The 27728-nt window shown below is 36.0% G+C and overlaps 1 protein-coding gene across 13 annotated transcripts in view; it reads left to right on the top strand.

Annotated features, from left to right (window-relative positions):
• ERC2 (ELKS/RAB6-interacting/CAST family member 2) overlaps positions 1-27728 on the top strand; it is a 407210-nt gene that overhangs the window by 155477 nt on the left and 224005 nt on the right. For 6 of the 13 annotated variants that reach the window (XR_004981046.2, XR_004981043.2, XR_004981051.2 and 3 more), the window contains 3 exons: positions 1404-1597; positions 5374-5385; positions 17094-17229. Coding sequence is in view for 1 of the 13 variants with exons in the window: in XM_036390910.2 (XP_036246803.1) it covers positions 533-562; positions 1404-1597; positions 5374-5385; positions 17094-17229 (372 nt within the window). In the remaining 12 variants the exon portion in view is untranslated. Of the gene's footprint in view, positions 1-532; positions 563-1403; positions 1598-5373; positions 5386-17093; positions 17230-27728 lie in introns of all 13 variants that reach the window. The other 7 variants (XR_004981048.2, XR_004981041.2, XR_004981038.2 and 4 more) reach the window with 3 other exon arrangements.

Below are 27728 nucleotides of genomic sequence, written 5' to 3'. Positions count from 1 at the left end.
GTTTATTAGGCTCCTCATGTCATTCCCTTGGCTTCTTTTGGTGATGAAATATTTCTTCTGAATAAAAAACCTCCAAATAGGATAAATAACACTTCAAATCTACTATCTTTTTCTTATTATCCTCATGCTTAAATGATATGTTACATGCAAACCTCCTAAGTTTTTTCCCTACTAATTTCAATTTTTTGTTATATTTATAGTAAACTCAGACTTGTTCTTTATTTATACAGAAAATTTTAACCATTGCAAAGAATATGGACCTTCTAGTATCTGTAGTTTATATTAGTTCTTTCCCAAACATGCATGCTTCATTTTGATCTGCATTTCTTTCATTGCTTGCTTGCATTGTCCATTCCCTGAAATTAAGAAGGATAAGTAAGTCCATGTCTTCTCTGCGTATTAAGATAGTTGGAGGACCTTCAGTTCTAAATACCACGAATTTCTGTAAAAAATCCTGTATGTTACCTGAATTTTCTATGTTTAATGTGCACTGCCTTAAACTACTTCTTTTTTCCTTGCCTGCTCTTTCAAGATGCCAATTAGGAATAATGGGAAGCAAGGGGTAGGCTAAGCATTGCAGTGCATCGTTGTTTCCATCTGTCTGTGATTATTGCAGCCAAGTTGAAAGCACTCGGTGCCAGGTCGTGCTCCCATTGACGTTAATTGGGTTTTTGCCATTAGGTTTGATGGGAGCTGGCCTGGGCTCTGCACTGTTGTTGTTTTCATTGCTCTCTCTTGTCTGTGGAACTCCCACCCATCCATGCATGTGTTTGCCAGGTTTGTGCTGTTTTCACCAATAGGCTTGTTCCTCTGATGTTTCAGGTTAAGTATTAATGGTAGGCTAAAAAGGATTATTGGGTAAGATGTCTGCTGAAATCAGCTTCTTTAGTTTATTGGTTTATCTTTTAAAATCACCTCTGCATTAAAAACAATTTCTTTCCTTTAAATTCTTTGTGTCAAACTGCATTTGAGACATCTGGTGATACAGATATATACAATATGTATATATATGTATCTGTGTTTGTATACTGATACATGGACAAAGTGTGTGTGTTTCTGTATAGGGAAAGAGGACATGATTTTTTAAGAAATTGCCTATATATTCAAAACACACTGAACTTAATGTGAGTTTAATGAATCACAAGGTGAGTTTTTGTTAAATTTGGAAAAACACCTTTAAAGTGGGGTCACTTTAATATGTAAAAACCCCCTTAAATCCCCTCCTCTTTCAGGATGATAGAGTTTGACTATGTAGGTATTTTTATTTATTTTTATAATGCATCAGACAGGAATACCCATAATCCTTTTTAATGTAAACTTGAGTTCCGAGACTGAAGAAGTAAAGCTTTTAAAGCTATTTAAGTTATTGTCACCCTTATCTTTTTGAAATATTGATTCTGAAGGCTCATGAAGCTGAAGAGGAGGCACGGATGAATCCAGAATTTGCAGACAGAATGAAACAGCTTGACAAGGAGGCCTCGTACTATAGAGAAGAATGTGGCAAAGCTCAGGCTGAGGTTGACAGACTTCTAGAAATACTCAAGGAAGTAGAGAATGAGAAGAATGACAAAGATAAGAAAATTGCTGAGTTAGAAAGGTAATTTTTGTGTTGTCTTACATTGAGTAGCATTTTTGCTTACTTGATCTTCATTTCAGAAGCAGAGGTTACAAGCGGAGTATGTTTTTTAAGTGTATATTGGTAATGCTTTATAAAAGAACAAAAAAGGGCTACTTAAGAACTGCATCTCCTGTTGGCTGACTTTGGAAAAATTTAAGGTTTCTGTTTTTTAATACTCTTCATAAAACAAGAGTATATAGGAAAGGTCACATGCAATTTACAGGCACAACAACCCCCCAGAAAAACGTATTGGGGAGCAATCCTGTCTTTTTAGTAACTTGTGAATCAGACCTGCCCTCACATGTTTCTTCAAGTGTGAACACCATCAGTCATTCTCAGAGATCTGAAAAGTATTGGTAAGTATTTCTAAGCCATCTCATGAATATTTAATAATAGCTGTAACTGTTTCTTGGTGTTCCCATAGTCTTTGTTTGCTTCAAAAGAATATTTTCTGATCTTGACCAGATAGTGATTGTCTTGTGTCTGGAAAGGTTCTTGAGGCTTTCCATAATGGAGAGAGGAGGGTTTTGGGATTTGTCTTATAACCTTTGTAATTAAATAGATCTTGGAACCTTCTTACACAAGGAACTAAGGGGTCCAGAGATACTGGTACAGCGTTGTCAGCATACAATGTTCCTATTGTCTGAGAATCTGTAGTGGGTGAGAATTTTCTATTTTTGTATTCATTTCCTTTTCAAATTTATTATACTCTTAGCAGTGAAGTTTTGGAGCACTAATTTCTAGTCTGTTATTTCTGATGAGGATGTCAACCCTGAAATAACTTCTAAGAAAATAATGGTGTGGTACTGCTGAGTGAACACAGACTTTTGAAGAGAACGTGCTGTACTTAGAATGTGATGGAGTGGTTAAACTTTGCTATGGACCTTTAGCATATATTTGACATTTCCTCAAACTTCAGATGCAAGGGCATCTCTGGGGTCCTGTAGGAAAATGAATGTGACATTAAAATGCATTTATTCATTCATAGCTTGCTGGGATCCACGTTCACTGCTATGCCAACATCTTTACACTGCAAGATAATTGCAACAAGATAAATTGTCAAAATATATCAACATAAATTTCTGAGGAAGTGATAATCTAGACTATTGCAAGCTGTGGTATCCTCACAATATTTGTTATATTCACACAGGAATTCTTCAACATAATGTGGTGTGCTTGTATAAATAAGCTTGAAAAGTAAAAATGCTTGTAATAAAGTTATCATTTAAAAATTCAAACAAAAATTGAAACAAGGAGATGAATATTAACGTTCTACTAGTCAGAAAGTATTGACACACGAAGTGTCAAATACTCAGGGGTAGAAATATCTGCTTTGAGATATGGGCAGTTAATTTTATAAGTGTGTGCTACTTGGCAGATGAACATTATTAATAATTATGAAGAAGTTTTCCTGTGAATGGTAATTATTTTGGTTTTAATGTGATTTTCTTGGCTCAGAAACTATCACACTCCTGAGCGTCATCACTTCAGATTAATATTATTACTTATATGAAATCACGTTGGTCTGTTTCTTTAATTACTCTCCCTATATTAACTTTTTATTTTACAGTTTCTTATTACTACACAAGAGAAACTACACCTTCTATAGTTAAGCTATTTGAAAATTGTACTAAAAGTTATTACAATTTATCTGTTTATAGTTAAAAAATGTTTAAAATCAAATGCAAGATATTACATTTAATGTATAATGTGCTTTTGTTAAATTTAACTTGCTGTTTTTCTTGGTTTTCTTGATGAATGAAATGTGGTTCAGGCTTTTTTGGTTTTTATTTTTGTGAGTTTTTTTTTTAATTAATGTAAATGAAACTGGGTAAGGTAGTGATCAGCTCAAGTTTTAATGCCAAGAGCCTCACCAAGGAGAGGGAGCTGCAGCTGAAACAGAACTGTCAGGATTGAAGGAGTGTATTGTTTAAAGCTTTTATTGATGGTGTTAGAATGAGAAGTATGTTTATGAAATGTGATAGACAGTTTGAATCACAAAATGAAGTGAAATACAGTGGCATAAAATGCATGTTTGTGAAGTCAGGACCAGTAAAGTTGCCTGATCTAAACTAAGGATAATCCTTGATACAGGCAAAGAAAGATTGGGTGAATTTGCTTATGGCTGTGTCATTATGAGCCATCTAAATAATGAAGCAGAGATCTAAATAATGAGGAGTGAATCCTGATATGTCAGAATAAATATCTGCAGTAAGGATAGGAAGGTATTAATGTCACCAGGGGCTGGCAAGGCTCTGTGTGGAGCTCTGCTGTGTACTTCTCATCAGTCATACGCCTGGAAGTTGAGTTAAAACTGGCAACAGGTGCAGAGAGGGCTGGTAAGAAGGAATGAAGTGCTCATGACACGGGAGGAGTCTAAGCAACAGTGGTTTGTTTCTCTGGCAAAACAGAGCTCTGTAGGGATGCTTGTTCTGTGCAAATATGGGAAGGGGTGAGCACTGCGGGGAAAGCAGTGTGATTTCAGTAAAAGAGCATTGGCACATGATATGATATAAATTATCCATTGGTAAATTTAGACTGAAAAGAGAAAGTAAATGACGCCAACGTGGTGAAGATTGCAAAATCTTGGATCCATGTTTGTCCAGTGGTATGAGAGATGCTTGGTCATTTGCTAGGCTAAGTGTAGCTTCTCAGCAAAGATTGCAACAATATAAAAGTCCATTTAAAAATATTATACTATGAGACAAACCTATTTGTTCTTAAACAAGAAGTTTTTTGTTTCTGTTGTCTACTTCTAATATGCAGTGGGTATATAGCACTATAGCTGTGTATTCAAGCTCTTGGGGTATTCAGACTAAAATTAATTAATTAATTCTGAATTAATTTGGATCTGAATTCTCATGAAGGTAAGTCTACACAGCAGTGACACATCATTGCACAAGAGACAAAACATCAGCATGTGGAATAATTGCATTTTTAAAAATCTACTTTTATGGCTGTTGAGTATGATCCTTTTCTTAAAATCACAAAATACTGTGTGTTGGGGACAGATTTAAGGATTAGTCTAGCTGTGTGGGGATTATTTTAGCCTTACTTTTTGAAAAGGGTGTGTTAGGTATTTTTTTAACAAATAAAGCAGTCAAAAATCAGAGTATTTTCAGTGCTGAAATATTAATTCTCTACTTCATACTGAATTAAAAATTTGCTGTCAGCATTGGAAGGGGATGCATTTCTGGGGTGGCTTGGGGTGTCAAATCTTCATCTTTGATTATTAGCTACAGTGCTTTGTGAACTTAATATCTTTGAACAAGTTGCCAAATGGTTTAGCTGCTTTGACTGCCATGGGAAGAGTTGATGAATGAGGGTCACCAGCCTATGACAGTTCACATGAAAGACTTTGTGGAATATGACAAGATGTTTGTGGGGCAGCAAGTGCTACCAATATTCATCCAATTTATTTGTTCTATTTGGTGTGTATATGAATTTGGAATTTGGATGGTTATAAATATGGATGTCTTTCTGCTGTCCACCAATGACAAGATACCCTTTTGATTTAAAATTTATTTTCTTCAGTGCACAGGAAGGATGTAGCTCTGCAGAAATTTCATTTTAGTTCCTGCTTTTCCTTCCCTTCCCTTTCCTTTTCTTTTTTTTTCTTTTTAATAATCTGCTAATATAACATCTGCTTGTTATATTTTTAAAGAACTAATGTGTTCCTCCCTTTATTCTCTTTTGCTGTCTTCCTCCCTATCTGTTTTTCTCCAAACTGCTGCTTTCATCCCTACTCCAACCAGCTTGACTTCCAGGTCAGTATTTTCTGCTCTCCTACTTAATGCTCCTTCCACAATGAAGGTTTTCATTGATGCTTCATTTATTTGGTTGTTTTGGTTCCACATTATTAACTTATGTTTGTATTTTGTTGTTTTTATTCTGCTCGTCCCTATTGTGAAGTTTTTGGTCGTTTCATTTGTAGACCAGAAACTTTCCAGTAAATGAATCTTTTTCTTGAATGCCTATAAGAAAAAATGGTTATTGACAACATATTCAATTCATATGTTGTTTTGTGTGAAGATTTTTCTTTTGGTTTTGCATATGTTATCTTTTTTTAGAGAGTTTAACACGGGGAATAATTTTTGGTAGACAGCCCAACCCAGCAGGTAATGAACAGTGACAATTGTATACAGAGAGGTTTATACCAAAGATCAGAGACTTATTCTTAATACTTTGTCATTGCCCCTTTTACTGCTCATGAACAGAATATGAGGAGTTGCAGTGGTTCAGGAACTTGTAGCTGTTTTTGCTGGCCAGATTCAGGACCAGCACATAACTGTAAAGGAGTTGTCTGTATGTGTTTTTAGGCTGTGTTTGGATGTAACCTCATGTAGTTAGGTCTGTGTTTTGAATTCTTCCAGGTTGTAAATTAGTTTAGCTGGCATTTGTCTCTGCACACTGCTTCTGAGTAAACTTTTCAAGTATTCCATGCCTTGTGGTACTTGTTGGAAGCAAAAATGTATCTGTTAGGCATTTTTTTCTCTTAGTAGGCCTTGGTGTTAATTTTCTTTCTCATGTTTATGGGTGGTTGTAAATTGTAAGTTGGCCAAGTCTTAAAACATCTTTTTGATGTTTTCTCTTGGGATAGTCAAGACCAAGCACAATTCACAGTTCAGACATGTCAGAGAAGTCTCTGACAGGAATGTCTTCAAATTGCACAGCTAAAGATGGCTCATTGCAAAAAGATGTCAAGACTTTTTTTCCCTCCTGATGTTCTTTAGTGCATGTCGCAATCACAAGTTACTTTCCAGCTGAAAAGTTTTGTTTCTGAAATTTGGGGCTCATTGATTGCTGTAAAGAATTGGATGAATGCTCAATTTACTGTCTATCTACTTCAAGTATATTTTTATGTGCCTGAGGGGACAATTGTTACACCCAGATTGTGAAAATACTTCAACAATTAAGTTTCAGAACCTTTCTTTCTTCCAGAAGTTAAATAAATGCATTTATTATGGAGTTGGCCATGATGAAATTATTGTCTGAATGTGACCACTTTGCATTTCTATCAGAGCATATTCAACATTGATTGAAAATCTCTTTAGCTTAAGAGAGCCTAAAGAAAGGTATTATGCTATGTGGTTGTCATTATGGTTGATTTCACTGGAATTCAATGATTGGTATGCGGAAACATTTGTTCAGCAGTTGGAGGTGCAATTTCTGTTATGTTTTATTGACCTAAAAAGCCAACTGACCTTGTTGAAGCAAACTGTCTGCATAACCCTGCCAGCTTCCATCCCTAGAGTCCCAGATAAGTTGTAGAGTATGATTAGAATTTATTGTGGGTATTCAGTGAAGTGTTAAGTTTTCTCAACTTGAATCTTCATTAAGGTCAAAACTTAATTTAAGAAACAGATCTATTAATTTCCATAATTTCTGCTGATCAGTATGTTCTTAGCTGTCATTTTAGTCATCCATACTCCTAGGAGGTTTTTATGGTTAGGAAAATGCTGCATTGGTTTTAAAATGTGGTAGGCTATTGATACTGATGAAAAACAAGAAAATCAAATATATTGGCATAATGCCCTCATGTGCACCTGCCTGTACAAGATAAAAATATTCTGAGTATAACCATCAGTACAGTGACATCCCCACACCTTTTGGTTACAACAGGTTATATACTCCCCAAACTTTCCTTCCTGCAGATAAGCAGGAGATGGATATTTTTTCCATGTGAATTGTACTGACCAGTGCTAGAAAGTTTCCCACCAGCTCTAATGTTGGACTTCCTAATTGTTTCCATGGGAGGCCAGAGCTCAGTGAGATGTGCAAGGGAAGGTTCAATGGAGTTTTAAATTTAACCTACAAGCCATCCACAGTTTTGTCAAATGTCAGTTTGATGGTTCCAAGGGCAGAGTGATATGTTGTTCAAAGATAATGTCCCCGGAGAAATGGAGATAGTGTACTACTGCAAACTGAGAGAATCTGTGATGTACATTACTCTTCTGCGAGACTGGTTATTCTGAGTGAGAAACACAGTTGTCACGTTGGATAACAGACAGATTGCTGACATGTCATTCTCTTTTAGGCTGTTTGCTACATATGCAGAACTAATGTTTTAGCTTTAGTTTAATGTTTTGAAAGGGATGACATTTTGAGATAAGACTATATAGATTTAGCTGATTTTATGTGTGGTTTTAAACTTCTGGAAATTTCATTTTTTAAGAAATAGTAAAATAGAAAGTTTATTTCTTTGGTATTTTAATTTAAGGGAAGAAAGGGAAATATTTTATTACAAAATTAGCTGAAATCATAAAGATGAACAGTAAAGATACAAACAATGCCCTGGGACAAGATGATGCACTGTTGTTCAATTTCATCCCACTCACTACTGAACTTGTTAGCCTTGTTCTGGACTTTTCCTTTCAGTTTGCTGAAAGCCATGAAAAGGTCAAATTAGAAAGGAATTATTTAAATAAGCAAGGATATTTTGTAATTTGATTTGCTTTTTTTGAGATTTGATTTGGAGGGTAAATACTCCATAAAGTAAATGGTTATGCAGAATGAAGTGGATATGAGGAGGAAAGAGCTCTACCTCACTGAAGGAAAAATACCAACTTTGGGTTTGGGTGCATGTGACATCACAACTCTATGCTGGGAAAGAGAGAACAGGAGGAGCTGTTACTCTTCCCTTGCATGATTACTGATTTAAGACATCAATATTTCCTATGCTTCTCCAGACCTGCTGCCTCTATTAGTTTTCCTCAGAGGCAAGATCCAGAGGGCAGATTTCTCTACCACTTTAACCTGTGCATGAAGTAGCCCCAGAGCACTCCCTGAGGGTATTGGTGACTGCTGGGCTCCATGCTGTCAGGATTCCCTGTGCACCGTGGAGGGTGTGTGGTGAAGCATCTTTGTGACATAGCACAGCTTGCCCTTAAAAAGCTGTTACTGAAAAGAGACAGGGGTACTAAATTTAGGAATTGGGCTGTTGGTGGAACCACTCCTTCCACTCATATTGTTTGCTTTCTCAGTGCAGGAGCAACATGCCTGGGCAGTGTGATGGTGCTCTGATCTGAATTTATAATAAGGGGAAGTTTGTATGTCTAAACAAGAATCATACAAGGGGTACCTGATTTATTTGGAGGTCTGAAGAAGTTACTACAAAAGCATGGAAAGCTTGATTTATGCATTGGATGATAATGGCTGGATTGATCCTGAGAACTTCTAGGGTGAGCCAGGAGTTGCAGTCAAAAGATTTGATCCAGAAGGAAATTGCAGTGAAACGTGGAGTGCTGCAGAGGAGGTGTGATCCTGATGGCTGTCAGGCTGGGCTGGACATGCTGCGGAGCAGTTGGATGCAGAGAAAAACTGGAAAGAGTCAGGAACTGCTTTTTCTGGTTTTGTTTGTTTGTTTGTGTGGAGATACTTTGTTAGTTTGGTAATTTGAAGAAAAAAGCTTTTCTGGACTACAGCTGGGAAAGACCTGATGGACCAGTAGCAGGGCTGCAACTTCTTGGTTGCAAATTTCAGGCAACAAATTATTTCCAGTAACTGGTTACAGTTATTGCTAATGGTCTCAATTAATAAAATAGCTGAGCAAGCAATTGCCATATTAAATCAGATCAAATATCCTTCTCATCTAGCGTGCTGTCATCAGCAGTGCTTTTTGGTTTTTTTAAAGAAGAACATCAGAAGAAAATGCACGACAATCCTGGGTGTAGGAGAGAGATGTGTGACAGATGAGTCTTCTGGTACGAATTTCACACATGTTCATGTAAAGTGTCATCCAGCAGGAATGTGCTGAGGAAGACAGCAGTGCTGGGTCGGAGTTTCCGTGGTTGCAGTGCAGATCTGCCTTGAAACAGAGTGACATGAACCATAGTTTGGAACAGGGTTTTAGTGTGTCTCTTTCATTCATGCGTTATCCTCACGTGGATATTTCCAGCATCTCTCCAGGGCTTTGGAGGGAACTGTGTCAGACTAAACACTTCTTAAATAAAGATTTTGGAAAACTTCCCAGAGTGTGTGTTAGGTAGACCCTTCCTCCCACATTTTTGCCTGTGAGGTGAGAAATGTTTCAGTGACTTCTGTGATGCTTGCTTGATTTCTACCAGGCAGAGTTCTCGGTTGTCCCAGGACAATAATGGTTTGTGGTGCATTTGGGGGTAAAACAATTGTCTCACTGAAAAATTGTCATGATATGAGTAGTAAGAAACCTGAAGCCAGCCTTCAGGCAATTGAAATGATGAGATTTAAAAGTGGGGGGAGTGTAAGGGGATGGGAAGAAGGTTTTTTGGGTTCTTTTTGAGACCTACAGGACTCTGCGGGCTACAAGCCTGCTCCTTTGGGTGGAACTGAAATAGCTGTGTAATCTGTCTGTAACAGGAGCTGGGAATGTAATGAACACATTGAATATACTAAAATTCACTTAGCTCCTAATTCTGGTCATGATGCATTCAACTGGAGAATTTGGGATATAGGAATTAATTTTTTTTTTGAGATATTTTTAAATTATTTTAGTATTACTTGGTTTAGGTGATTTTTTTGTCCCATGTTTGTGTTGGTCATTTTGTTTCCAGTTCTTTCTATCAAAGAGTTGTGGGAGAACACAGAGGGGTACCTGCCAGTTCTGATGAGCTGACGAACTGTGATGTGGAGTTTGCCATTGTCCCAGCATCAGGTGAATGGCAGAAAGAAGAGCAAGCATCCTTCTGCAGTCAGAGATAATTAATTTCTTGTGATAGTATTTTCTCAGGCATGTGGAAAATAGTGGCCTTTATTGCCTAAAGTCAGTTTGGCCAAGGTTAACCAGAGAGAATTACCTGCCTCCAGATTCTCATGTTCAAAAGGCACCAAAATTTTACTCAGTTTTCATAATCTTCTTTTCTATGGGAAAGTCTTAATGTCCCGTTAGCCTTCCTGGCAGCAGGGGAGATCCAGGCACAGGCTGATAACATTTTTCTGTCTCTCCAGGGGGCATCGACTTGAGCTTGCTTTCTCATCCCAAATGATAAAAGATCTGCTAAGGAAGCTGAGCTACTTCCCTTTATGTCACTGTAGAATAGATTTTTTTTAGTTGCAGGATCAAATAGCACAATTTTAAAAATGAAATTTTCTGGGGTTATAGATTATGTTGTCACACAGGTTAGGAGTTTAAGCAATTGTAAAGGGAGTTGAAGTCTTGCTCCTGCTCCTTTGCAGTGGGAAAGAGAGAGAGAGGGGAAGATGTAGCTCTTTTAAGGAGAAAAAGAAAAGAGAAGGGAATAAGGTCTGCTAGATTTTTTGCTTTGGAGTTTTGAGGGCAAGCAAGGCAATGCTGAGAGAGGATATACAGGATTTTTTTTTATAGGATGGCAGTAGGTTAGTCAGATATGCAAAGAAAGGAATTCCTTGAGATTTGGGATGAAGTATTCCTCCAAAGTGACAACAGACATGTAAAAAATTCTTAATTTTGCTTGTTTCCTTTTGAGTGTGTTTAACAAAACCAAGGAATACTTATTTATTTATTACTTATTCTCCCTTAAGAAGTTTCCATTCAAAACACTTTACTCCCCTGTGCCGATGTAGTGATCTGTATTAACCTTTCAGCTTTTTAAATGAGTATTTTAGGAGTATTTCTGATTTTAATGTTTAAATTTGATAGAGAAATTAATTTCTTAATGGTTGGGGTAGTTGCTTTTGTTTATTCATTCAAGGTATTTAATTTGCTATCAGTGTGATAATTGTATTAGTTACCAAAAAAAACCTAAGATTTTAAAAGATGTCTTGGACACTAATAATTCTTTAGGTTATATGAGCTTGATTAAAAAAAACAACATGAAAGTTTTAAATGCAAATGACAGCACAGAGTTAGTTTTAGCACTGCTTAGTTTTTTATTATCATATTATAAAAATTACTTATTATGTCTAGCTTATAAACTCAATTCAGCAGTCAAGCATGAGGGCTTTCTTTTAGAAAGAATTGCTTTTCTTTGAGATTTGTTTTCTTTGTTATATCAAAAATTCACGCTGTCACAGGTAGAGATTTTCTTGTCCTGATAATATCTATTTTCTACAGAAAAATCCATCTCTGGGCTGTAAGTGAATAAACAGTGTCCTTATTTGTGTCAAGAATGCATCTGCCAGTGCCCCTCTTAACACCTCTTGTGGTGATTTTGGTCTCTCAAGTCCAACCCAGCTTTGTTTCTCAGGTTTAGAGATAGATAGTAGCAAATGCATTTGTATTCCATGGAAATGCTAGAAACAATACTAAAGTTGCTTATATCTTAATAAAATTCTAGCTTTTGGATTTCAGTGAAATTAGACCTGAATTTTGAAGCTTTACCCTTATGCTGGTTTAGTCATGACTCAGTGAAGCACCTGCCTAGACTCATTCTTAAGACAGTGAGAACTGAACTGCCAGGAATATTTCTACTGAGTCTTACTGAAGTAATGTAATTTGGAATGGGCATTCACGTGGTTGGGATTTACAGGATCAGGTCTTCTGCATGACTAGCTGCTGAGACCCAGAGTGCCCAGTAACATGTTAAGATTTGTTTCATTGATCGCATTCATGATTCTTTGTAAAAGTGTGGACTATTTATAAAGGAGAAAGAGATAATTTCAGGTAATAATGATGGTAATATTCTACCCAGTGCCTGCTGAGAACATTGGGTGATGTTTGTTGAATTAAAATAAGTGTACTATATTGAATTTTAAAACACATTTTGGACAATTTCTTATTTTATATAGATTAATTGTTTTGACTAAATTGTATTTCATAAAATAGATCTGCTTGGTTTGGAGTTGATTTTTTTTTTGGTTGTTTCCCTGAAAACATTCATTGCACTCTGATTTTTTAATCTTTTATTTGCTGAGGAGCACAGCTTCCTAACACACTGGAGAATATTTTGATTGACTTGCAGACAGCTGGTCCCATTGCAATGCTGTTTAAAGTGATTAAAATTATTGCAGAGACATATTCCTTTAGAAAATGTTACAGATTTTGCTCTTGGGAGTATTTTGCATGTCTGCATTTTTTGGATGCTTTGAAGGAAAAAAACCTTTATGAAATAGAGTAGAGGCTATACTAACATGTAACACTTATTTTTGGCTGACATTAGCAGCTTTGTGGCCAAGGTACCCAGGTGGCTAATTAAAGCAGGGAGTTTAATGAAATAGTGTGATTTTCTATAGCTATCAGAGATGAAAGCATTGGAGGTTAGACAACACACACTACTGTAAAATAAAATCTGAATGCTACTCACAAATATGCAGAAGCTTAGTGTTTAATATTTGTCTTAAAAAGTTGAATTGAAGGAATTAAATGTCCTGTAGTTAGACTGTGAGATCAATTTGTGTGCTACTCCAGAAGAAGAAAAAGCCCCAAGCATGGTTAAGTGTAGTCATTACAGTTCTATTCATATCAGCAGGAACTCAGTAGTGCTCCTGTTTTGCTGTTTAACTTCCTGCTGGCCCAGGGTCTGGGTCTCCATGGCACTGATGTCTGTTTGCTCCAGAGGCATTTCAGTTAAAAGATTAAAGAGAATGAAAAGTGCATTTGAGGTAAGGGCATCTTGCTGTTTGCTCAGGAAGATTGATGGGCTCTAAGTCCTTTGGATTGGATGTCATAAGAGATAAAGCTCAAGGGCTCTTTGAGGATGTTTTGTCTTCTCCTGTCGTGCTTGGATGTGTGATACACTGAGTGTATCTAAATATTTAACAGTCATAGAGGATGGTTCTTCAGCAGCAGAGAAGTCAGACCTGCTGCAGTCTGTTGACTCCAGCACTGGCATTCTGAGGCCACTTTGCTCAAAAAATTGTTGGATGCTGAGAAAAACAGAGATGTTGGCGTTGGTGTCATTTAGATACCTGATTTTAAATCTAGTGCCCAGTTGAGGTGCAAGTTGATTACTGTGGAGCATTCTGTGGATTAAGAAAGATTATAAAAATTATCCCAAGTCAGAAAGATTCAGGAAGAGGCTGATTTTTATGTAATCTCATATCTAAGGAGAATGAATATTCATTCAAGAGCAATGTTAATGTAGGTATTCTAGATTTGGAATGTTAATCAATGGCAATCTAGGTAATCTAATGTTAATCTAGGTAATCTAATTCAGTTAAACTAGGTATAACAAATTAATAAACTTAATGAGTAGTAAAGTCGCATCTAAAAGAGTTATATTACTTTATATTATATTTTTCTTTTCTTTAGGAGTGAGACAATGTCTAATGTACAAAAAAAAAAGATTTTTTTTAGAATTTTTTCTTTTTCCTGGTGTTCATCTCTTATTTATTAACTGCCAGTATTATGGGTATCTTTTATTTATATGGCATGGGGTGTTTGCTGGATACTGCATATCCTCATATCTCTGATGCTGAATTATCAAAAGAGTCAGGAGATGCCTAGGATATCATCCTTTGATTTATAATTCTGGAACAGAACAGAATTTCCTTTTTTAATTTTTTTTTCAAATTATTTTACACTATTCAAGGTATGTTTATATTCTAGCTCTGTTTTCAAGACAGTTTAGTTTCACTCTGAATTATTTTCTGTTCCTAAGCTGCTAGATGTTCTATAACAGTTGCTGACTGGCTTTAAACATAGGAACACAAACAAATGTATATTTGTTATCTGAAAAACTGTCATCAGTCCTACTTTTTAATGTTTGGCCAAGATTAAGCATCTGTGCAGAGAGTTAGTCATCTCTGCTGCTTTTTAAGTCTGCTTTGTTTCTTAAATGTTTATGAGCTCAGAACATCATTTCTTTAAGCCAAGTGTAGTGTTGGCACTATTTCAGTGTGCTGTGGGCTTGAGTGCTTCAGAACTGGTTTGTAGCCTGGCTTTCCAGTTCTGTGAAGTTTGTAAAATCACAAATGCAGCAGAATGGTGGATTTTAACTAGCTTGGGATGACTAATGTCTGGCTCAGAGGTTAAAGAATTAAACTAAAAGAGAATAGATAAATAATAATAATAAAATTAACACTAAAAGAGAGTAGATGCCCAATCTCAAAATGAAGTATAACAATGTGGACAATGAGAGAGCTGTGCATTTCATCTTCCTGCACTGAGGCAATTACACTATCAGAAAATGCTCCATAAGCAGAAAATTATTAACTTGTGATGGTGGGAGGAATTCTACTGAGCAGACCCATGAAATGTACACTTCAGATTTATAAGACCTGTCTTTAGCAGTAGTCTTTATTTTATTTTGTCTAATGAATTTTGTGGTCTTAGAGCTTTAAATTCAAGCAGTGTAGCAGAACAAATGAAATGAATTCCATATGATAAAGAGTAATGTAGACATAACTGGGCATATCAGCATTGTTACTAGTAAGCTATGTGAATATTTTATCATATGTCCTCTATGGTCATGGCATCTATTTTATGCTGATTGGGTACTGTTCCCAAATATTTTTCTATTTCTCATGCATACTTTTCACTTATCCAAATCTTCTACTTTATTCAAAAGCATTTTAGAAACAGTAGAGCCACATGGAAACATACCAGAGCAAGCAAGTCAAAAATTCTACTGAACCAATGATTGTATTTGATATTTGCTATAAAACAACAAACAAAAAAAAAAGCTGGTGGGAAATATGGTTTTGTACTTATTCTCTGCATTGAACTCCCCCAGTACTTTTAATGCAGGCCTGAAGAGAAATCCTCAGCTGGGCTTTTTAACAGTAGCATTTTCTGTTCATTTCCATAGGTATGTAGCCAGTTGTGGCATAAAGAGAGTCTACCACAGAGCTTTCTTTTATTTCCCTCTCTTCAAGATTTTGCCTATCACAGGCACCAGATGTTTTTCCTTTGCAGCTTTACCATGTTCTGCTTTTCAGTGTGGTATTAGAGAAGCTGAAATGGGAAGTTGTGTGAGGCATGGGTGATGAAAGAAGCAGCTAGCCTTGGCATAAAATTGAACTGCTCATAGAGATTAAATGCAAATGAATTTATCATTTACTCAACATGATTGGAAACCAATTTATGTTTTAACAGCACAAAGCCATATTGCACCACCAAAATTTCTGCCAAATGCATTTATATATGAAGTTGTGGAAGTGGTTTTTTTTTCCAATATTCATTTTGGTTTTATGCTGAGCAAGTCTGTGCTTAGAATTATGAGACAGAAGACTCATGGCAGGGAACTGATTTTCACTTGGAGCTGCAAGCAAATTACCTATATTTGAACTAGTTGTCCACAATTTTTTTTTTCCTGGGAAAGTTTATGGTCCTTTTTTTTTAGTTATAATTGATTGATTTTCTCTAATGTGCTGTACTTGAAACTTTTACATGCAGTGTCTTTTAAGACTTTTTAATACCATGACACGTTTATTGATTGCAAATTAATTATTAATTTTTGATCATTAATAAATAGTGAAAAAACCACTGGTAGAACAAAGAAACCAGTGATAGAAGGAAATATTGAATGACCCAGTTTCTATAGCGTAATAAAATCCGTGCAAGAAATGTATTCTATAACTTTTTTCACTGCTTCTGATGTGGAGGCAAAGGAGGGATTTTCAGTGATCCTTTTGGGCATTGAATAATATTCTCTTCATTTGCCACAATAGGATTAGTGAGTAGATCTCATTAGGAATTTGCACGTGACTTTTATTTTTTATAGATAAAAGGGAGCAAATTCCTTCATGTTAAAGAAGGCCTGGAAAATAATATCTAGGAATTCAAGGAGGTAGGAAGTATTGCTGCAAGGATATGTTTTCATTACCAATTACAAAATCAATTACAAAATTAGTTTGCCTTTCTTAAAAAAGTGTATGCTAAGTCTCAGAAATGCTTCTGGTAACTTAATGAACAAAATCTACAATAAAAGATAATTAAAATTGAAACAATTAATTATTTTTTATTAATACAATCTTAACAAAAGAGAACATGTAAGGGTGGCAAAGATTGTTTAACTTCCTTAGGAATGACTCATAAATTGGTTTGTTGATTATCGTTTTTAAAAAGAAGTCTCATTATAAAAATGATAGAAAGGTTTTTGTCATGTACAAAGCTATTTGTAAAGGCATCCTTTATTCTTCATGGCATATTTATGACCTGACCTACTCCATCACACTTTAATCCACCTAAACACTGTATTTGTAGTCCAAGTTTAAAAAAATATAATTTCACAACATACACTAGTCATCACCTTCACCTTCTGCTTCCTTTGAAATGAATACTTGAAGCACCTATTAAAATTGTTTCTGAATGCAGGGTGTGTAAGGACTGTTGGATAACCTCCCTCTTTCAACAATTTTTCTGCATAGAGCTCAGAACACCTATGTGTTTTTGCAAGGAAATTATAAAAAGGGGGAAATCTTGTCAGCCCAAATAATTGCTCTACCACTCTATAATTGAAAGCTGTTTTGATATGCCATCTTGAAAACAATATGAAGTTTTATTGTTACAACTGATGCTTGGAAAACTTGTGTCTGTTGAAGAATTGATGTCCTGTGTTGTAGTCACAAAATGAATCTCTATTGCAAAAGAAGTGGTTGCAGTCATTAACACTAATGGGTGTGTGTGTGCAATTCTTAGACATATGAAGGACCAAAACAAGAAGGTTGCCAATCTGAAGCACAATCAGCAATTGGAGAAAAAGAAGAATGCACAGTTGTTGGAAGAAGTTCGTAGGCGAGAGGACAATATGACTGACAACTCTCAACATTTACAAGTGAGTTTATTGTTCAATTTTTTTCAAAGCTATCTAAGAAAATACGCTTCTGTTCCAGTGTGTGTGTTCCAGAGTGTGTAATGAATCTGTTCCCACAAAGAGCTGATGGTTCCTTCCTTCTCTACCAGAGGATGCACTGCTCACCTCAGTTGTATCCATGAAATATTTACTGTTTAGGGTAAGGAAAGAACCAATAGAATTTGAGGACCTCTGCACAGTTGCTACATCAGCAACTGTTCTTTCTTACAGTTAGAAAGAAAAGTTTCAAGTATATAGCTTCTATGTTTCAGATGGACTTTGAGCCTTATATCTGGAGAATTTCTACAGTTTGTAAGTTACTGAGTTTGGTGCTTGAGAAATAAATGTTCTTCAACTGATCTGTTTAAGTGATCCATTACATACCAGGGAACTTGTATTCAAGGCCACAAATTTGATGCTTGACTTAAGAAGTATTCTCTGAGATCTGAGTGTGAAAAACCACGAAGAGAAGTGCTGATTTCTGTTGACAACATCAATGTCTCCATGCCCAGTGTTTATAAGCAATTTACAGTGCAAAATATCAATTTTGCCTTGATCTGGTTAATATAATGTGTTTCTGGAAAATTTCCAGTGGATGGAATTTGACCCTCTCATGCTTCATATGGTTGTATTTCTCATGTGTTCCTATATGCAAAATGGAAAAATTAACACCACATCTCTCTTTAGGCTTGTGTTGGTGAAGCTTTATGTCAGAATCAAGTTCAGGAAATGATACATTATTTATGCATCTGTGCAGTGCTATGTTTACTTTACAGCCTTGGTCATTACATACTGATTGCATCACCATGCATTCCAGTGCACAGGATAGAGCAATAAAAGCTTGTGAAGGGTTGGGTCTGCAAATATGATATATCAAAATTAAATTTCAGTGTTGAGCAGCTACTTGTAATTATAGTAGTTCAGTAAAGAGAATAAATTAAGCTTATTTTTCAGTATTTTGGAAATCTATTTCAGTGGGGTGATGACTGGAGAATAGAAGCCATTCTCAGGATCCTTGATGTAACTGCTATACTTGAAGGTTTCTAGTCGTGAGATGAGATTGGGTCTAGCAAATGGAGGTGATGTGGCTGAATGGCTTGAATTTAGAAAGAAAATACCTGTTTGGAACAGTTCTTCTGTTCCATTCACTTCCTGTAAAGCATCTATACACTAGGAACAGCTTCTGAAAACCAGTTAACCAAGAAGATTTATTTCTGGTTGCTATGTCTTAAAATGTCAATATTTTAAAATTATGTCCTTCAGCATAATACTTTCAGTAATATATGTATTAGGTTATATATTACATTCCCTGTAGCTGCAAGAACAGCAGGAAAAAAGGAGCCTTGGTTGTCTGTGCTGCTGGATTTCTGGTAGGGATAATCCTGCCTTCTCTGCCATACAGGCCATCAGCTGCTGTTATCAGTTTGCTGCTACAAACAGTTGTATTTTCTCAAAGATTTCCAATTTCCTTGGCTTATTTCTTCTCAAGCATTTCTTTAACTGAAATGGTTAAGTGCTGAAGAGTGCATGGAAGCTTGAGTTTCCCTGGGATTGTAAGATTTTGCAAGGTTTTGCTGCTCTACAAAAAAAATGTAGTGAGTCTTGCAAATAAAGTAAATGCTGTGACATTGAATAATCAAGTCACAGTGCAGGTGACATGACTTATGTACACTTATTCTGCTGATAGGAAAGTATTTTCACTGCTACAGTTTATTTGTTTTATATGTGTAAGGTAATTACAAATGCTAGGTGAGAGCATCAAGTCTTATATGAATCTGATAAGTAGGTGATTGGCTTGTTGAAAAGCCAAACAAATTCTCATGCTTCAATCACTTAGCCTTGGTATAGAAAGGAAATTTTTTCATGATTTAAGAAAACCTTTCCTCCTTCATGGAGCTTGCTTGTGTAAACAAGTAACAGCACTGATCTAAGGATTTAAATGAGGCAGCATTTTTGGGGAGACAAATGCTGTGACATATACTTTGACAAAAAATTTTAGGAGTACTATGCATCTGCTAATTAAAAACAGTTTAATTAACATCTTAGTAAACCATAGGCACCGGACCACCTTTTCTTACTGCTCTTAATAACTTCTGCTGCTTTAGTGGAAACACTCTGCATATATATGCATTTATAACACAAAGTGCTTGTGTCTACAGTGTACTTGTTACATTTGTGAATGATGTATTGAGCTGTTAGGGGAAAAGTGTATCCTAAAATTCTCTGGCCTGATGTAATGACTGTATTTGTTGGCTAGCTGTGATAAGCTGGCTGTTGGCTGGCTGTGATAAGCTCAGCTGAGAATTGAAGAGCAGTCAGACTGGTCAAATTACATTTACTGCAGCCAAGTCTCAGTCCCTTTTGCAGAAGTAGTGGAAAAGATGAAATGAGAGGGTGAGCAGGGTTGTCCATGGACCATCCAGGGGCTGCCCAGGGCAAACTGAGGTGATCGCGTGTCCCCTTTCTGTGCAGCTCCCACAGGGGCTGGAGCTGTGCCCATCCAGCTGTTTCTGATGGCTGTGCTGAGGTTCAGGAGGCTGGAGCTTCTTGGAAGCTTCAATGGTGTGTGCTCGTTCCCGAGGCTTGTAGCACCATGTGTAACCATTGGTGACACTGTCAGCAACCTTGTCAGGTAAAAGCCCCTCAGAGCTGGTTCATGTGCCAGTGTCAGTGCTTGCAGGGCAAGTTTGAGTCTCTGTGGCCCCATCTCACAGCACTCCACATCACTTGCTGTGATGGAGAGTGCTCTGGGATGCCTGGGGAGGGAATTCACTTTCGTCTGCCTCAGCTATCACCTGTAATTGTGAGTGATGCTTCAGGTGTGGTTTTGAGGGGCTCTTTGGATCACTGTAAAATTGGAAACATCAGGAGGCCAGATTAATTCTTGGGAATGAAGAATAGTTATGAGGTTTTCTGTTTTTTTCCTAACACAAATCAAGGGCAGACCTGTGCAAATCTTGCCAGACATGATGGTCATATATTACACAAAGCATCACAGCAGGAGAGCTGGACCTTGAACACTTTATCATGAATTTCTTTGAAAATGGTGTATCTAACATGCCTTAATTTTTCTCTCTTTTTTTGGTCTGTCTAAAAAATGATAAGCCTTTTTGAGAAACACTGAGCTAAGAAATATACAGATACCATGTTGTAGATTTGTGCATAATTCTTCAAGTCTCTACAGGATCTTGAAACCTTAGAGATGTGAGACTTGTTTATTCCCTGAGATTAATTTTTTCTTGATTCTTGTGTGGAACATGTTTCTTCCAGTAACACTGGTACCTCAGCAGGATTGGGAAAGGAAACATTTGCATAACATTGAGAACTTAAATGCATTTGGTTTTGATTCTGATTTTCAAATCTGCTGTAATAACAACAACAAAGTCTTGTTGTTTCTCTAGAGTAAGCAATAAGGGTGCAATAAGAATATTCCCATGTGTCTCATAGCCTCAAAGGGAATTGAATATACACTGTTGTCTAATTATGCTTTTCATATATGTAATATATCAATAAGTGATCTAAGTCTGGAAACACTTTGTGGAAATTTTATGCAAACTTTCCAATACATATGTGTCACAAAAAAAGGTGCAGGGATGAACCTGAAAAGAAGTTTAATAATTTTAATACCCTATTCTGCCCTGATCTGCAGCTTCTGGGTGTTTCCCCCCTTTCTTCCAGTTCATCTGCTGGAAAAGTTCTTGCCTCTCCTTATGTTTTAAATGTTTGGCTAATTTGTCACAATTCTCTTTGAGGTAGCTTGGGTTTTTTTTGGCTGGAAATCCGCATGCGGAAAAGAGATATTTCACTACCAGAATTGTTTTTGAGTGAGACAATGTGTAGTTCTCATTGATTTCAAATATCATATACAGGCAGCTTGATCAATGGTTTATGCCTGCAGTACTGTAGAACAGATTGTGTACACATGTACATTTTCCAGGTGTAAATACCTCACTTTTTAAGCAGAGTTCAGCTTGTCAGTCATGCTTTTTCATGCGATGTAGTGAGGCAAGGCAAGCATTCCAGTTTTCCAATAGCTCTGTACTGGCTGGAAATTTAGTCTTAGGTAATGAATAAAACATGATCAGGAGGAAGTCCTGTCAAAAGAGATAAAAAAACTGGCTAGTTAATATTACTGCTTTCTGATTCTTGCCATGTGAATATCTATGATGTCTAAATCACTGAAAATAGCTCCCAAGAGGTTTCACAGCTAGTCAGCATGAATCCTTAACCCTGGATTTGTTTCTTTATTTGTCACTGTGTGCTTTACCATATAATCCTCAGTTCCATAACAGCTCTAAAAATACAAAATTTACCCAAGACATTGCACAATGCTGTATGTAATTTCTGTGTCATATAAAACAGCATGGCCTAAACAAGGGGTATATCTGACTTTACTATGAATTTGCTATGACTTCTCTTAATGCAGTGTATTTCCTACTGCATTGTCTCAAAAGCTTTGATACTGTAATATAAATAAAAAGAGGAAGCTAGGGAGTGAGATGAAGCCTTGCAAACAAAAATGAGCAGAGCAGTGTAATCAGTTCAGCGACGGAGGAAGCAGTCCTGACTGCTATGCAGACAGGCATTAGCGTATGGAGCTGACACAAGGCAGGAGAGAATTCATTGCATAAACACACAGCTTTGTATTACTACCACTGAAATTCATATGCAGTGACAAAACACAACCTTTTAAGAGGTTAAAATCATGAGCTATTGTATTAGAAGTAAATTCTAATTTAAGCATCTGTCTTAAGGTGGACCGATACCTTTCTGGACAGCTTTAATAATTCTCAGTGTTTCATAATTCTCAGGGTTCTGTATGTTTCTGTCTTTAAAAGGCTGGTAATTTTTGTGGGGGCAGATGGAGATAAGATAGGGATTTTACCTGTTTACATCACTCCTGTGATTTCCATGATGTCCATGTGTGAATTGTAAGTTGTGGTCTAGCTCTGATGTGTAGAATTGCAGAATTGCTGGGTTCCTCTCATTCTGTTGTGGGCAGAGGATGAGGGGAACAAGGTGAGTCAGTATATTATGCCTGTTTTCTCTAACTTATCTACATATTTCTCTTCATTTTAAAGCCTTAAAACTAGCATGTAGTATTGTATGCTCTTATTGTATATATGTTTTCAACTACAGTTTCTTTGGGGACTGTAACATTTTGTATTTGAGTGGTTAAGCTGAAGTTTAGTCAATTCGTAGGAAAATTAGTGCTCATGTATGTATCAGCTTCACCCTTACAAAGGAAGAGTTTTGTACTAGAAAACAGGGAGAACTCAGCCAAGTGCACAATTGTGAGCAGTAGTGATGTGTTCATGGGTACTTCAGCATTCTCTGCCTCTTTAATTGTAGGTGGATTTTGCCAAGGTAGAGTGTAGTAGAAACTACAAGTTCAAAGATGTCAAGCCTTCAGCAAAATATATAGCATATTATGAACTTCACACAATTCAGGGAACCTTTTTTTTTTCCTAGTAAATATATAGGAAAAAGGCAGGAATTGCATTTTCTGGAAGTGGTTGTTTTCGTGGAGCTGAACATACGTATTTAATAGACATTTAACAAAAGTCTTTTCTGTACTCATTGATAATGAATCTATAAAAGCCCCACAAGTGTAGTAGTGGAGATAGGCAATAGGAAAAAAGTGAGTAAAGCTGTGATGCTGTAGTACAATGTATTAAAAAATTATTACCAGATTAGAAATGTATGCTTAGAAATCTCAGGATAATCCACTCAAACACATGTAAGACTATTGAAGACACAGCTAGCGTACTTATCTTTAGATTTCCAACATAATATAAATATAAATTCAGATTTGTAAACACGGATGGACATTTAGGAATTTTCCTTCCTTGGCCTGTGGAAGTTCCTTATGCTGTGGATAAATTCCATATGTGTTGCTGAAACGTGTGTTGAACTTCAGCCAGTAGTTTAAGATTATGTTGAAGAAAATATTTCTAAAAGGCTTCAGATGAAGAATGATACTTGAGAATGTACAGAGGGCAGGAAGGTTGATTGGTAGGTCTGAGGATCAATACCAGAAGTGGGTTTTTTGGGGGGATTTACTTTGACATTTGTGTTCATTGTGCAGTATAATCCTCAGAAGCCAAAACCACTCCTGTTATAAAATGTCCCTGTAGACAATAAGTGAAAATCTCACTTGCAGGCCAATTTCTACTAGAATCAGAGCCTCTTAACTTTTTTTTCCCTTTGTCATAATTGGTGAGTTGTCAGAAGTGGTGGGTTGACAGAAATCCTGCAGTGTTCTGTACTGTGTTGATCTAACCACGTATAATATGAAAAAAATGTAGTGGGCAAAGCATTATCAGCAAAACTGTTCTATGCAGTTGTCATATCCTTTCTTTTGACAAGTGTATTCCATTATATGAGTAAGTATAAAAGAACATAATTTTTATTCTTAGAAATACCACAATCTATTAATTTTGGGGTTTTATGCAAGCACACAGTATAATAGAATATTATGTATAATTTTTAATACATTTTTTGCATTATTACAAAGACTTGTAATCTTTGTAAAAAGAGAGGGCATCTCATATCAGTCTGAATACTGACTTTTCATTTTTCTCAGTTTCTACAGTTAAGTCAGAAACTTAATGTTTTTCAGTATTGTCTATGTAATGTTAATTTCCTGGCTTTAGTTACCCAGGAATAAAACCTGGACTTCTTGATTTGCAGTTACTTGGAAACTTGCAACTATTGACAAGTACTTTATGTTTAAATTAAATCAGTTATTTCTACTATGTGCTTTAATATGTTTTGTTAGTTGAAAAGGGCATATATGGCAAGGCACTGGAAGGGAATGTTGTTGTTGGAAAAAACAAAACTGCAACAATAGGAAACAGAAAAAATTTAACGTGATACGACTTTCTTTTCTCCCTCTCAATTTGTAATAACTCACACATGCAGGACTCCTGTGGTCTCCAGGGGGCAATTGCATTCACATGCATCAAAAGAAATAGTTCAGTTAAACCAACTCTCCCTACCCAGCAATAATTACCACAGGTTTACACTGAGATATAGTTGCAAAAGGTTAGTCAGTAGGGCATCTGCAAATCAAGTTATATGTCAACTCTACATCAATAACCTCATTATATTAGATGTTAGTATTTCAGCACATGACTGTCCAATATAACATTCCACATATAGCTCATTTTTAGCTTTTACCTTGAGTTACAGCTCATCTAATATGTTACTAAATTATGTATTTAAACACTCTATATGACATAAATTATAATCAATGACAAAAGCAATGATTTAGATTGAAATTCTACAAAGTGAAATTGCAATAAAATGTCTGACCCTATTTGTGTAGCTGCTTTCAATATAAGATGAATATAGGATGTTTAACCCTGTAATATAAGAGAAGTGTAATGGCAATTAGTATTAGCACAGATTTTCCAATTTAGGCATTGTTTAAAAATGCTACCTATGGATTTATAGAGAAAGCTGTTTTCCTGTATATAAAGAACCAAAAAAGGTAAATATGTTCTAAAAGTACAACCAATTACCTAACTTCTGTGCAAATTCCCTCCACATACTTCCTTATATTTGTAGCTTACCACAAGCTATAACATTTTTGCTGAAAGCTTGATAGGCTGGATGAAAATATAAAAAGGTTTTCAAAAACCTTCTTGTGGTCTGCATTAAGCTCAGATTTCTACCTAGTTCCATAATTTGGTTTTGAATTTACCTGCTTAGTAACCAGTGCAAGCTGCTGCTGTTTGTCACTCTCCATGGATAATTTTGAAGTCTGGTATTTGGTCAGCAACAAAAGTTCTGCTTGAGTAACTCTAAGTAGAACTATTTGGCTGGTTGTTAATAAGCCAGATATTTATATTTATCTCTCATTATAAGTATTCTGTAATACCCTTATACATTATTACTTACAGACTCTCTTTACAGACTGGAAAGAGAAGGAAGGCAAAACACCTTCATATACAGTCTTGTCCTACCTTGGAAATTATTATTATTTATTGTAACCCCCTCTTTTCTCTGAGAAGCTTTTTTGTGAGAGATGAAAAATCTCTCAGTAGAAAAATCCAGGGCCAAATATCATTGTGAGGTAAAAACAAAAAGAGAAAAAAAATATTGGTGTTAAATTAAGAACTTCCAAACTTGACAAAAAAAGCTTTATTAAGAGATCTTAGAGCATCTTGAAGAATAGACTTGTCAGTAGTATATTGAATGAAACTGAGGCATAAGAAACAAAGGTTGTGTGCAAAGTGTCCCAGATGGGTGATGGAACAATTAAGGAGCGCAGACTTTGTCTGTCCAATATTCCCTTTACTTGTCTGAACTGTTGACTCAGAATATTTTACTCATGATACTAAAAATGTTACTAATGAATTGTTCCTGATTGAGGTACTTAGTGCAGGTGAAGTTAATATAGTTTTTAGTCCAGTGAGAGATCAAAAGTTTGTGTTTAGGACATGAAAGACAAGGAAAACCACATACCATATTAGTTATTTTGCAATTTAGTAGTCTCTTGATTCTCAGAGGATGGTGAATAACAGCTGCACATGAAGAAATAGAAGAGTACTGATACTTGCAGTTTAGAGGCAGATTTTTTTTTAAGCAGAATTGTCAAGATAATCAGATAATTCAACAACAAACACTGCAGTTCAGTGTATTAAATTTTATAGAAGGTTTTTCTTTCGAGTTACAACTAGGGTCCTTAACAAGCATTTCTTTGATCCATTACTTCTGTTTATATTTTTCCATTTATCCCTTTCCTTGGGAAAGTCTGTTCAGTTTTCTGCATCTGACAAAGATTCCTACAAACACCTTGGATAAAGCTTGACAGATTTGGGATTGTTGAATACTAATCTTTTCACTAAATAAATGTTTTAATAAAATTAGAGCTTTTTTCATACGACACCTTTAAAAATTATAAATAGGGAAAAAATGAACTTATTTTAAAGTATTAGTCCAAGGTAGATGAGCTATAAAAATGTTACTTTGGATCTGAAAAGTCACAACTATGCACAGAATACAGATTTTTTCATATTGCCTTTTAAAAAAGTATATTTTGAGTTATTCTTTGTATTTCTATGACATTTTAGTGACATGAATTAGAAATGCTTTTTCTAATTCATTTGTTCTTTAGTGGAGTAAAGTTTTATTGAGCAGTATTATTTGGCATTAGGTACTTACGTTTCTTTTCACAGTTGCATATTGGCATAATGAAAGAAGCATTTTACACCTCCTCTTTAACTGTCACATACCTTTGTCATATTGAGAACTACCATAATTTAGCCATCTAGAAGTTCCTTCAGAGATAAAAGCCAGGTGTTTGTGATCCCCTCCTCCTCTTTGTTTTTTTAGACTTCAAAGGGACATTATAACAATGTGAATAGTGTGTCACATGAGTGCTATAGTCTCTTCATTTTGAAGAAAGAATTTTGTGTGTTCCTGCATATGGGGTGAATTCCTGGCTCTACTAAAGTTAATGTAATTTTTGCCACTGCCTTGTCAGACAAAGATTTCTAACATGAAGAAAAAATAATTAAAAAACCCTGTACAGACAAAAAATAAACTTAAAAGGTCATTGAGAAAGCAGATCTCAAGTAAAAATGGAAACAGTCCATTGTCATTCATCATTTGCATCTGATCTGTTGATGGGAATTGTAATTTGTGAGAAAGTCCTTCAGCTGTAAGGCTTGTCAAAATTGGCTTTTCTGTCTGGGTGTTCTTTTATAAGAACATTTGGCTGCCAAATCCAAGCAAATATAATTATTTCTCTTAATACAGACATTAGAAAAGATTGCTCAGAGGTTGCTGTCTGGCTCTTGTGCTTTCAACATAGGCTTTGATCTTTTATACACGATGGCTTTGTTAACCTTTTTCTTATGAAACTGATAAACACTAAAATAATTAGTGTCATAAGCAGGATAACTAGCAACTTGAACTCCTCTTTGTTCTCTTTTTTTCTCAGTTTGGAGTAAGTGCACCACAAGAATACTAGAAATCTATCATATAAAACATCACCTAGTAGATTCCTGCATTGAAACCTTTGCTGTGAAGACATTAAATGGATACCTGGATGAAGGTATCCTAAATCCATTCTGGTGGATATGAATGATAACCTATGCTTAGCTGGCTAACATAACCTAACTTGTGTATTGTCTGGTGGGCAGTGACAGGATGTGAGGGAATGGCCAGGGAAGGTTTAAGTTGGATATTAGAAAACAGTTCTTGGCTGGGAGCTGAGCAGGCTCCCCAGGGCACTGGTCACAGCCCCAAGGCTGTCAGAGTTCATGAGGTGTTTGGGCAATACTTATGGGTCCCTTCCAACTCAGCATATTTGGGATTGTGTGATTCTGTAACTGAAATGTTTATGAAGTACCTGTTAAATTAAAACCCAAATTATCCAGTGGACAGTCAAGTAATGTATCTTGCATCCTGAAAATGTGTCTTAAAAGGGAAAGTTTCATGTAATTGTTGTCCTGGATAATTTCACAAAT

This window comes from Molothrus ater, chromosome 11 (genome assembly GCF_012460135.2).
Source record: "Molothrus ater isolate BHLD 08-10-18 breed brown headed cowbird chromosome 11, BPBGC_Mater_1.1, whole genome shotgun sequence".
Classification (NCBI taxonomy): Eukaryota; Metazoa; Chordata; class Aves; order Passeriformes; family Icteridae; genus Molothrus; species Molothrus ater.
Note: the sequence above shows the minus strand (reverse complement) of the source record. Positions and strands in the feature narration are given on the sequence as shown.